The following is an 11,826-nucleotide window of genomic DNA, read 5'->3' as shown; positions in this document are numbered from 1 at the left end:
GATGGCGGGGATGATGGTGGTGATGATGGTGGTGATGATGGTGGCAGCGGTGGTGGTGATGATGGTGGTGGTGGCGTTCCGTTGTGCCAGCCGGCTCGGCAAGGCCCCGGCGCATTCAGGAGAAGCCTTCACCAGAGGGCCCACGCCTGACCCCCCCCCCCCCTCCCCCCCGACTGCAGGGCAGGCCCAACGTGACGGTGATGTCCGTGCCGACGGCCCGCGCCGTGGTCCGGGGCCTGCGTGCCGGGCGGCGCTACGAGATCTCGGTGAGGGCCCGCACCGTGGCCGGCTTCGGGGCCTTCAGCCTCCCCGTCGAGTTCACCACGGCCCCCGGCGGCGGTACGTTGACGGGAGGGAGGGGGGGGCTCTCCCGGATCAAGCGGTCCCCCGCGGTCCCCCGGGGTGATGTCTCTGTTTGTGTGTGTCTGTGGATGTCTGTCTGTTTGTTCGTGTGTCTGTCGGTGCGTGTGTCTGTCTGTGTGTATCTGTATGACTGTCTGTATGTATGTGTGGCTGTCTGTGTGTGTCTGTGTGTTTGTATGTGTGTTATATCTGTGTGTTTGTGGGTGTATCTGTATGTGTGTCTGTGTGTGTCTGTGTGTGTGTGTCTGTGTGTGTGTCAGAGGTCTCACTCCAAATCAGTCGAGCGGCAATATCTTTTCATCGGTTGCGTAATGCTGTGTGGAAGCTACCTGGTCTGTCGCTCCGCACGAAGCTTCAGGTCTTCTCGGCCATGGTCATTCCCTCCCTTTTTTACGCTTGCGAAACGTAGACCCCCCTGATGGAGCATCTTCGCCGGTTAGAAAATTTAGGCTGGCCTGCTTACGATCCATCCTGGGTTTAACCAAGCTGGATTGTGTGAGGAGCTCACAAATCCTTGAAAGATCTGGGCAAAGTCCAATCGGTGAGCTCCTCCGGCAGGCAAGGCTGCGTTGGCTGGGTCATGTAGCCCGCATGCCCAGCCACCGCATGCCTAAACAGCTTTTGTTCGGCCGGATCGAGGGGGCTAAATGGGCGCGGCACGGGCTAGAGAAGAGATGGAGTGATGTGGTACAGGAGGACGTGGAGCTGAGTGGACTTGCCGATGACTGGTACCAGCGGTGTCAAGATCGGCCTCTGTGGAGGAGGCTCGTGAAGGACGCTACTGGGCAGTTGGAGGCAGTCGCCCTCCAGCAACAACAGAGGGCGGAGGAGCGACGCTCACAACAACGAGCGGAGCGCCGGGTGGCTAAAGCACAGCAAGTTGTCACAGTAGGGGGCACAGGTGGTGCATCAGCCAGTCATCTCGGTCATCTCAGTCAGTCGACCCGTGGCACCTGGGTCTGCCCCGTGACCTCCTGCCAGCGGGCGTTCGACACTTCACGTGCCCTCAAGGTGCACATGGCCTGGCACAAGCGTCGTGGTGACGTCACCGCCACTTAGTGGCGAATGGCGGTTGTTGTTGTGTGTCTGTGTGTGTGTGTGTGTCTGTGTGTGTGTGTCTGCGTGTATCTGTGTGTGTCTGTGTGTCTGTGTGTGTGTGACTGTGTATGTGTCTGTGTGTCTGTCTGTGTGTGTCTGTGTGTCTGTCTGTGTGTATCTGTGTGTGTCTGTGTGTGTGTATGTGTGTGTGTGTCTGTGTGTATCTGTGTATGTGTGTTTATGTGTCTGTGTGTGTGTATCTGTCTGTGTGTGTATCTGTGTGTGTGTCTGTGTGTATCTGTGTGTGTGGGTCTGTGTGTATCTGTGTATGACTGTGTGTGTATCTGTGTATCTGTGTGTGTGTCTGTATGTGTGTCTGTCTGTGTGTCTGTGTGTGTGTGTGCGTCCGCGTAGCCTCCCACGCCGTGGCCACGGCGGGGGGCCACGTGACGGTGGCCGGCGTGACGGTGGCCACCGTGGTGACGGCCGTGCTGCTACTGGCCGCTGGACTGCTGATCACTCGCAGGTCAGGCGAAGCCACCCCCCCCCCACCCCCCCACCCCCCACTGGTGACAACGCGACGCTGTCCCGGAACAAAGTCAGACTCTCTGTTGAGACTGGAGGAGGAATCTGATAAGCTATGAAGCTCTTTGTCACAAACGTCTGGTCGAGGACAGATGACGCCGCGTGGCTTCTCGTTTGATGATCTCGCGCCAGAGTGACGTTGCGTTACATCAAAAAGTTTGTGTCCGCGACTTGTGGTAACTAAACTATTTTTGATCTTCTCTGACCAGTGGGTAAGGTACCCACTGCTGTGTAGCTCTTCATCAGAAGCAACCCGGCCATCACAAACGATCGCAGCTCAACCCAGTGGCTCACCATCATCATCATCATCACCATCATCATCACCATCATCATCACCATCATCATCACCATCATCATCACCATCATCATCACCATCATCATCACCATCGTCATCATCACCATCGTCATCGTCGTCGTCGTCACATGCGAATTTATAGTAGCAGCCACATGCTCTAAACACGTGGCATGTTGATTCTCAATGTGCACGGGAAAAACCGGAGGACCCAAAGAAAAATCCACGCGACAACGGAGAGAGACACAAACTCCAACTATACAGCAGCAGGGGTCAGGGTCAGGATCAAACCCACGACCTTCTGCATACCAGGCGAGGTAGTTAACATCTCCTAGCCACCGTGATTATGGAGAGAGGCACATGAACTCCAAATATACAGCAGCAGCAGGCGTCAGGGTCGGGATCGAACCCACGACCTCCTGCACATCAGGCGAGGGAGTTAACATCTCATAGCCACCGTGATGATGATGAGAGAGACACAAACTCCAAATATACAGCAGGCATCAGTGTCAGAATCAAACCTACAACCTCCTGCCTACCTGGCGAGGTAGTTAACATCTCGTTTTGTGCCGGACTATCTTGGCCTGCCCCCCCACCCATCCCAGAGGAGGCCACCACTCGCTAACAGGCAGCACTTGCCCTACGGGGCGGCGTGGGCTACACGGGAGACCTTTGCCTGCGGTGTGTGTGTGTATGTGGCAGGCGCTGTGGGTACAGCAAGGCCAAGCAGGATGATGAGAAGCAGCAGTTCGAGAACGGGCACGGTGAGACGCTGATGGCGATGATGATGATGCTGATGATGATGCTGATGATCATGATGATGCTGCTGATGATGCTGCTGGTGATGGTGATGATGCTGATGCTGCCGATGATGATGCTGCTGCTGATGATGCTGATGATGATGGTGATGATGATGCTGCTGATGCTGCTGATGATCGTGATGATGCTGCTGATGATGCTGATGATGATGCTGCTGATGATCGTGATGATGCTGCTGCTGATGCTGCTGATGATCATGATGATGCTGCTGATGATGCTGCTGGTGATGATGCTGATGCTGCCGATGATGATGCTACTGCTGATGATGCTGCTGATGATGCTGATGATGACGGTGATGATGCTGCTGCTGATGCTGCTGATGATCGTGATGATGCTGCTGATGATGCTGATGATGATGATGCTGATGATGATGATGCTGCTGCTGCCCCCATACTGAAGCATCGGTCAAAAAAGAGCTTCACAGCTCATCAGATTCCTCCTCCTACCCCCCCTCCTCCCCCCCCCTCCTCCTACCCCCCTACTCCTACCCCCCCTCCTCCCCCCCCCCTCCTTCCTGCCTCTTCCTCCCCCCCCTGATTGTGAGAATTGTGATGATTGTGATGATTGTAATGATTGTGATCGTGATGATCGTGATGATTGTAATGATTGTGATCGTGATGATTGTAATGGTTGTGAGAATTGTGATGATTGTAATGGTTGTGATCATGATGATTGCGATGATTGTGATTGTGATGATTGTAATGATTGTGATGATTGTAATGATTGTGATGATTGTAATGGTTGTGATCGTGATAATTGTGATGATTGTGATTGTGATGATTGTGATGATTGTAATGGTGGTGATTGTGATGGTCCCAGCGATGCTGCCTGGTGTCAGGTCCTACGTGGACCCCCACGCGTACGAGGACCCCAGCCTGGCGGTGCGCGAGTTCGCCAAGGAGATCGCTCCCTCGGCCATCAAGATCGAGAAGGTCATTGGTGGCGGTGAGCTGCCACCACCACCGCACCACCACCACCACCGCACCACCACCACCATCACCACCACCACCATCACCACCACCATCATCACCGCACCATCACCACCACCACCATCACCACTGCACCACCACCGCACTACCACCGCCACTACCACACCACCACCACCACCACCGCCACCGCACCACCACCACCACACCATCACCACCGCACCACCACCACCGCACTATACCACCGCCACTACCGCACCACCACCACTGCACCACCACCACCACCGCACCACCACCACTACGGCACCCCACCTCCCCACCTCCCCCGCCACTGGGGATGGCTGCCACCGGGGGTGCCCCTAAGCCGGGCCAAACAGCGCCATGGCGCTCACCGCCCTCCCCCCCCCTCCCCCCCTCTGCGCGTGCCACCGTGCCGGCAGCCTCCACAGCGGCTGCTGCTGCTTCGCGCTGCCGGCGCTTGGCCCCCACAGCCTGCTGGAGGCTGCACGGGGTTAGCAACTCCGTCTCTGTTTGTGTGTCCCCCCCTTCCACCTCGCCCCCCCCCCCAGGGGAGTTTGGCGAGGTGTGCCTGGGCCGTCTGCGCTGCGCCGTGGGGGGGGCCGGCGGCGCGGGGGGGGGCGGGGGGCTGCTGGGGGGCCGCAGGGAGACCTGCGTGGCCATCAAGACGCTGCGGCCCGGATACTCGGAGCAGCAGCGGCGCGACTTCCTGGCGGAGGCCAGCATCATGGGGCAGTTCGAGCACGGCAACGTGATCCAGCTGCGCGGGGTCGTCACCAAGAGTGAGAGGGGGGAGGGGAGGAGAGAGGGGGGAGGGATGGGGGGGGAGGGATGGGGTAGGGATTATGGAGAGAGAGATGGGGGGAGAGAGAGGATGAGCCGTAGTTGATTAAGCACTAAGACGAGTGAGTGAGTGCGTAACACGAAGAGTGAGGCCATGCGGTGGTGGTGGTGGTGGCATTGGTGGTGGTGGCCATGATGGTACAGGGTGGACTGTGAGAACGAGTGGTGTGTGTGTCTGTGGGAGTGTGTCTGTGTGAGTGTCTGTGTGTGTGTGTCTGTGTGTGTGTGTGTGTGTCTGTGTGTGTGTGTCTGTGTGTGTGTGTGTGTGTCTGTGTGTGTGTGTCTGTGTGTGTGTGTGTGTGTGTCTGTGTGTGTGTGTCTGTGTGTGTCTGTGTGTGTGTCTGTGTGAGTGTCTGTGTGAGTGTCTGTGTGTCTGTGTGTGTGTCTGTGTGTGTCTGTGTGTCTGTGTATGTGTGTGTCTGTGTGAGTACCTCAACCCATGACACCTGGGGTGTGTCCCGTGACCTCTTGCCATCGGCGAGAGCCTTCGATACATCATGCGATGGCACCTGCCCTGGCACAAGCGCCGTGGTGACGTCACCGACCCTTAGGCGCCTGGTCTGCAGGAGGTCGTTGGTTTGATCCCAACCCTGACGCCTGCTGTATATTTGTAGTTTGCGGTGTCTCTCTTGCCGTGACGATGATGACGATGATGACGATGATGACGATGATGACGATGATGACGATGATGATGACGATGATGACGATGATGATGATCATGAGCCACTTCGTTGAGCAATCATTTTTGATGGCCACGTCGCTTCTGATAAAGAGCTACATAGCTCAGTGGGGCCTTACCTGGTAAATGTAAAAAGTAGTTAAACTTAGTTGTAGGTTTACTTAGTGGTGAACGGCGGTTGTCTTTGTTGTTTTTGTTGGCAGGTAAACCGCTCATGATCGTCACAGAGTTCATGGAGAACGGCTCACTCGACTCCTTCCTCAGAGTAAGTCACGGCCATGACGGTAACGACGGCGGCCATGACGGTAACAACGGCGGCCATGACGGTAACAACGGCGGCCATGACGGTAACAACGACGGCCATGACGGTAACAACGACAGTGGCGACCATGACGGTAACAACGGCGGCCATGACGGTAACAACGATAACGTCAACATGCATCGCACCACTACACCGTGTTTGCTCGCTCTCATAATAAACATCTGTCCATCTCACTCTCCATCTCCTCCCCTCCCTCCCCATCTCTCCCTTCATCTCACCCCTCCCTCCCTGCCCCCCCCCCCCCGCGTGTGTGACGCGTGCGCGTCGTGCACGTGTCGTGCGCGCGTGTCGCGTGGTGCACGTGTGTGACGCGCGTGTCACGTGGTGCACGTGTGACGCGTGTGTCGCGTGCGCGTCCCCAGAGGAACGACGGGCGCTTTGCGGTGATGCAGCTGGTGGGCATGCTGCGTGGCGTGGCGGCCGGCATGCGCTACCTGGCCGACACCGGCTACGTCCACCGCGACCTGGCCGCCAGGAACGTCCTCGTCAGCGCCGGCCTCGTGTGCAAGGTCTCCGACTTTGGGCTCTCGCGCGTGCTGGAGGACGACTCGCACGCCACCTACACCACCGTGGTGAGCGGGGGGCGTCCACGCCTCCCCCACTCAGCACCTTGCCCACGTGTGTGTACGTGTGTGTGTACGTGTGTGTGTGTGTGTACATGTGTGTGTGTGTACATGTGTGTGTGTAGTCATGGACTCCCCTAAGGGACAGATCTAGAACTCGCAGAAATTCGCTGGAATTGGCTCCTTCCTCCAACCCGGCCATTACAAACTCCCCATGTGGTCACCCCCCTCACCCTCCCCAGCAGGGGGGTAAGATCCCGATCCGCTGGACGGCTCCCGAGGCGATAGTGCTGCGCACGTTCACGTGGGCGAGCGACGTGTGGAGCTACGGCGTCGTCATGTGGGAGGTGATGTCCTACGGGGAGCGGCCCTACTGGGACATGAGCAACCAGGACGTGAGTGCAGCCCCGCTCGCCCCGCTCGCCCCGCTTGCCCCGCTCGCCCCGCTCGCCCCGCTCGCCCCGCTCGCCCCGCTCGCCCCGCTCGCTTTTGGATCGCTCCACCGTTGTCCTTCTGTAACACGGCAATGGCGGTGGTTGCCGTTGCACTGTGTTATGGAAAAACTGCGTTATAATAAAGACTCTCTGATGTAGGAGGTAAAGCGCGATAACGCCGTGAGATGTGTAGTAACGCCGGGCCTGAACAAAGACCAAGCCGTGTGGTGGGTAGCGTCTAGAAGCATCATCCAGCAGCATCTCAATGCCTCGTGCGATGACGACAATGACGACGGTGACGATGGCGATGCTACATCCAGGCAGCCGTTACGACCGCCGCTTATTCCTACTCTGTTCACCCAAATTGTGTTACTACATCCAATTGGCGTCTGCGTTACAACAAAAATGTTGTTCCCTGTAATACATTCATCGTCGCGTTGTGTATCCAATTCGCGTTGTGCAAACACCATGTGGCGTTAGAGGAGAACGGACTGCGCTGCGAAATCTTGGCTCTCACGAAACTCAGTGAGGCTCTCCCAGGTTAACAAGCGGAATCGTAAAAGTATCAATCTCCATCTCGTCATCCCTCTCTCCATCTCTCTCCATCTCTTTCTCGCCACCTCTCTCTCGCCACCTCTCTCTACAAATAGTCTTGTTGTTGGTGTTTTGGTTGTGGGTTGTTGGTGGTCGAGGTGGTTGTTGAGCTGGTTAAGGTTGTGGTCGCCGCGCAGGTGATGAAGTCGATCGAGGAGGGCTACCGTCTGCCGGCGCCCATGGACTGCCCCGCCGCGCTCCACCAGCTCATGCTCGACTGCTGGCAGAAGGCCTGCGCCGACCGGCCCAAGTTCGGCCACATCCTCTCCCTTCTTGACCGCCTCATCCGCAACCCCAACAGCCTCAAGATCCTGGCCAACGCCACCACTAGGTATCCGGCCCCCGTACCCCCGCTCTCACGCTGACCCCCTCACCCTTATCGCTGAACCCTGGCCAACGCCACCACCGGGTGTCCAGCCCCTGTACCCCGCTCACACTGACCCCCTCTAAACCTAACACTAAGCCATAGACATTACCCCTTGCACTAGCCCTGAGAGTTAACCCCAAGCCGCTAGCCATAAGCCCTAACCCACAGCAGCAGACTGAAGCCGGAGTAGCTGTAGAGCACAGAGGAGGCCCGTGGTCTACTGGAGGCTTGAGCTGGCATAGTTGTAGAGCACAGAGGAGGCCTGCGGCCTACTGGAGGCTTGAGTTGGCATAGTTGTAGGGCACAGAGGAGGCCTTCAGCCTACTGGAGGCTTGAGTTGGCATAGTTGTAGGGCACAGAGGAGGCCTTCGGCCTACTGGAGGAGTGAGTTGGCAAAGCTGTAGAAGACAGAGGAGGCCTGTGGCCTACTGGAGGCTTGAGCTGGCATAGTTGTAGAGCACAGAGTAGGCCTGCGGCCTACTGGAGGCTTGAGCTGGCATAGCTGTAGAGCACAGAGGAGGCCTGCGGCCTACTGGAGGCTTGAGCTGGCATAGTTGTAGAGCACAGAGGAGGCCTGTGGCCTACTGGAGGCTTGAGCTGGCATAGCTGTAGAGCACAGAGGAGGCCCGCAGCCTACTGGAGGCTTGAGCTGGAATAGCTGTAGAGCACAGAGGAGGCCCGTGGCCTACTGGAGGCTTGAGCTGGCATAGCTGTAGGGCACAGAGAAGGCCTGTGGCTTACTGGAGGCTTGAGGTGGCGTAGCTGTAGAGCACAGAGGAGGCCCGCGGCCTACTGGAGGCTTGAGCTGGCATAGCTGTAGAGCACATAGGAGGCCTTCAGCCTACTGGAGGCTTGAGCTGGCATAGCGGTAGGGCACAGAGGAGGCCTGCGGCCTACTGGAAGCTTGAGTTGGCGTAGCAGTTGAGCTGAGTTTCGTCTGTGCTGCCCGTAGGCCACACAACCCGTTCTACGACCAGCACGCGCCGGGCTGTACCGCCTTCTCATCGGTGGGCGAGTGGCTGGACGCCATCAAGATGGGGCAGTACAAGGAGCGCTTCACCCGCGCCGGATACAGCTCGCTCGACGCAGTCGCCCGCATGACCATCGAGTGGGTCGCCCGCCCGCTCACTACTCACTCGCTACTCAGTCACTCACTACTCAGGCACTCACTACTCACTCATACTACTCGCTCACTCACTACTTACTCGCTACTCACTGACACGACTTACTCGCGATTTTATACTCAATACTCAGTCGCTCACTACTTGCACTACTCACTCACTACTCACACTACTTGCTCACTCACTACTCACTCACTACTTACTGACTTACTACGCTATACTCACTCGATACTCAGTCGCTCATTACTCACTTACTACTCACTCACTACTTACCCACTACTCTATACTCTCTCGATACTCTACATTTACAATCTACTCACTGTTCATTCACTTCTCTATACTCATTCGCTACACACTCACGATGCTATACTCACTATTCACTGCTAACTCAGTACTCACACACTTATCACTAATCACTGCTTACTCACCATCCACTACTTAATTACTGCTCTCTCACTAATTACTCATTATTCAGTCAATACTCAGTCACTCACTACTCACTACTTACTTGGCCCGGCTCATTCTGTAGTGGCCTTAACCCAATCAATCAATTATAAAAACCCGACATTTGTCTTTCCTCTTTCCTCCTCCTCCATCCTCCTGCCTCGTTCCTCCTCCTTTCTGCTCTTCCTCCGTCCATACTCCTCCTCCACCTCCTCCCACCACCCACGCAGCGACATCCGGCGGACGGGCATCACGCTGGTGGGACACCAGAAGAAGATCACAAACAGCATCCAGTCGATGAGGGCCCAGCTGATGCACGTGGACAACACGGAGGTCAAAGTTTAAACGCAACGACCGAGCGTGGTGACCACCGCGGCCACAACGGCCCCAAACGTCGGCACGTGCTCCGGATCCGTTTGTCGGCCCAACGTTTTGACCAACGTTAGGTCCAACGTCGCAGCAATGTCTGGCACCGACGTTGGCCCAACGCCGCCACCGAACGTTTGGCTCCGACGTTTCCAGTGTTGCGTGTGCCATCGGTCGGCTTGTGGTGTGAAGGTGCGGCCCTGCCCCAAACTCCCTTGCTCAGGGCGCGGGCTGGCGGAAGGCGCCCCAACTCGCTCCCCCCCCCCCCACTGCCCCACACCCCCCCCCATCTCCTCACAGGGCGCATCGTTTAAACGTGCGAGTGAGGGGCAAAGGGACCGTAATGGTTTGGGAAGCGCTTCTGCCGGGCTTTTGGTCACTTCACCAACGAGACTTTACTTTGGCCTACTCCATGTTGGCCACAACGTGTCACGGAAGAGCCGGGAGTTTACCCTCGCTTTAGATGACCGCCGGCTAGCCACTCGCCCGCCCACCCGCCCGCCCGTCCGCCCGCACGCTCGCATGCCCGCACGTCCGCGTGTGCTCGCGGGTGGACACGATCGGCTGGATTTAGGGATAGAAACTCGCACCGTTGGTTTGCGACCATGGTTCGATTCCATCTCCTGGCGCAACGCACCAGATTGCTAACCACCACACCTGTGCCACATTGGCCGCCTCCGATACGAGCGGCGGAGGAGGTCACATTTGGACGGGGTTTGTGCCGATATGGGGGGCTCGGTGGAACGCCAATTGAAAATGTTTTGATAGTAGCCGCCATATTGGGGCACTTGCAGGGCGGCCATTGAAAATGGCGGCCAAAGGAGAAAAAAATGGCTGCCAAAGGAGAAAAAAAAATGGCGGCCTGGAACAAAATGGCGGCCAGCGGCCATTGGAGGATTCGCCCGTACCTCTCCCGCGCTCACCGCCGCTGTGGGTGGTCGCTCTGTTGAGCCTGTGTCTTGCTCCGGTCTGCGGCACTCGAGTCTACGGCATTGGGAGTGCCGGCCTTAACTCTGCAATAGGGACCGTGCGCGCGTGTACGTGTGTATGTGTGTATGTGTGCGTATAGGTGTAGGTGTGCGTGTGTCTAGTGATGTAGTGGTGAGGGGTAGTGCAACGCTTAGCGCGCTGCACTACGAACCCGGCTCACGGTCAACACCGGTGACGGTTATCTGATTGGGTCCTGGGCCTCCTCGAGGTCGACTCAGCCTCAAATGAGTACCTGGTACGGTGTGTAGTAAGCATTGCCACTGGGGAGACAAAGTCGGCCGGGTGTGGTGTTGGCCACCCACCCCCTCGTGTGCCGTGCCGGCCTTCAGAGGTGCTCGCTAACAGCACTTGCCCCAACGGTCTGGTAAAGGCTTTCGGGTGGGATTCTTGTCTTTGTATAGCAATATAGTGGGGAGTGGTGGCGCAGCGGTTAGCGCGCCGCGCCACAATGCCCGGCGACGCCGAGTCCAATTCCCGCTCACGACCGACAACAGTGGCAGCGACAACTTGAATCGGTGCTGGGCGCCCGTCCCCTAGGTCGACTCAGCCTCATGAATGAGTGCCTCGTGCGGTGTGCAGTAAGCATCAGCATTGGGGGAGACAAAGGCGGCCGGGCGCGCGTGGTGCTGGCCACGCCAGACCTTCATAGGTGTGCCGTGCCGGCCTTCGTGGGTGCTGCTCGCTGACAGCACTTGGCCCAACAGCCTGGTAAAGGCTACACGGGGGGCCTTTGTCTTTTTTGTATTGCAATGTGCTTTGTATCGCGATGGTGATGCTGTTGCTGCTGTTGTGACGATGATAATGTTGCTGCTGTGGTTGTGACAACGGCGATGATGATGCTGTTGTCGTTGTTGTGACGACGATGACGATGCTGTCGTTGTTGTGATGACGGTGATGCTGCTGCTGGTGTCGTTGTGACGACGATGATGATGCTGTCGACGTTGTCGTGACGACGGCGATGCTGCTGATGTTGCGACGAGGGCGATGCTGCTGCGCAGTTTTTAAAACTGGGAGGGCGACCGACCGCCCCCCCCCCCCCACTGCCCGCCCCCCCCTCGAGTC

At 57.4% G+C, this 11,826-nt stretch overlaps 1 protein-coding gene across 1 annotated transcript in view; it reads left to right on the top strand.

Moving 5' to 3' along the window:
* Window positions 1-11,826, top strand: part of LOC133361242 (ephrin type-A receptor 7-like) — a 15,384-nt gene extending 3,558 nt beyond the window's left edge. Inside the window, exons 5-15 of the mRNA XM_061580143.1 lie at window positions 180-339; window positions 1,816-1,927; window positions 2,981-3,042; window positions 3,917-4,042; window positions 4,593-4,823; window positions 5,767-5,828; window positions 6,248-6,457; window positions 6,691-6,843; window positions 7,614-7,807; window positions 8,796-8,951; window positions 9,639-11,826. Of these exons, the coding sequence (XP_061436127.1) occupies window positions 180-339; window positions 1,816-1,927; window positions 2,981-3,042; window positions 3,917-4,042; window positions 4,593-4,823; window positions 5,767-5,828; window positions 6,248-6,457; window positions 6,691-6,843; window positions 7,614-7,807; window positions 8,796-8,951; window positions 9,639-9,753 (1,581 nt within the window). The 3' untranslated portion in view covers window positions 9,754-11,826. The remainder of the gene's footprint in view (window positions 1-179; window positions 340-1,815; window positions 1,928-2,980; window positions 3,043-3,916; window positions 4,043-4,592; window positions 4,824-5,766; window positions 5,829-6,247; window positions 6,458-6,690; window positions 6,844-7,613; window positions 7,808-8,795; window positions 8,952-9,638) is intronic.

This window comes from Lethenteron reissneri, chromosome 71 (assembly GCF_015708825.2).
Source record: "Lethenteron reissneri isolate LAM-NWPU_2019-01 chromosome 71, ASM1570882v1, whole genome shotgun sequence".
In the NCBI taxonomy this organism is placed as follows: domain Eukaryota; kingdom Metazoa; phylum Chordata; class Hyperoartia; order Petromyzontiformes; family Petromyzontidae; genus Lethenteron; species Lethenteron reissneri.
This window is presented reverse-complemented; position numbering and strand designations above follow the sequence as displayed.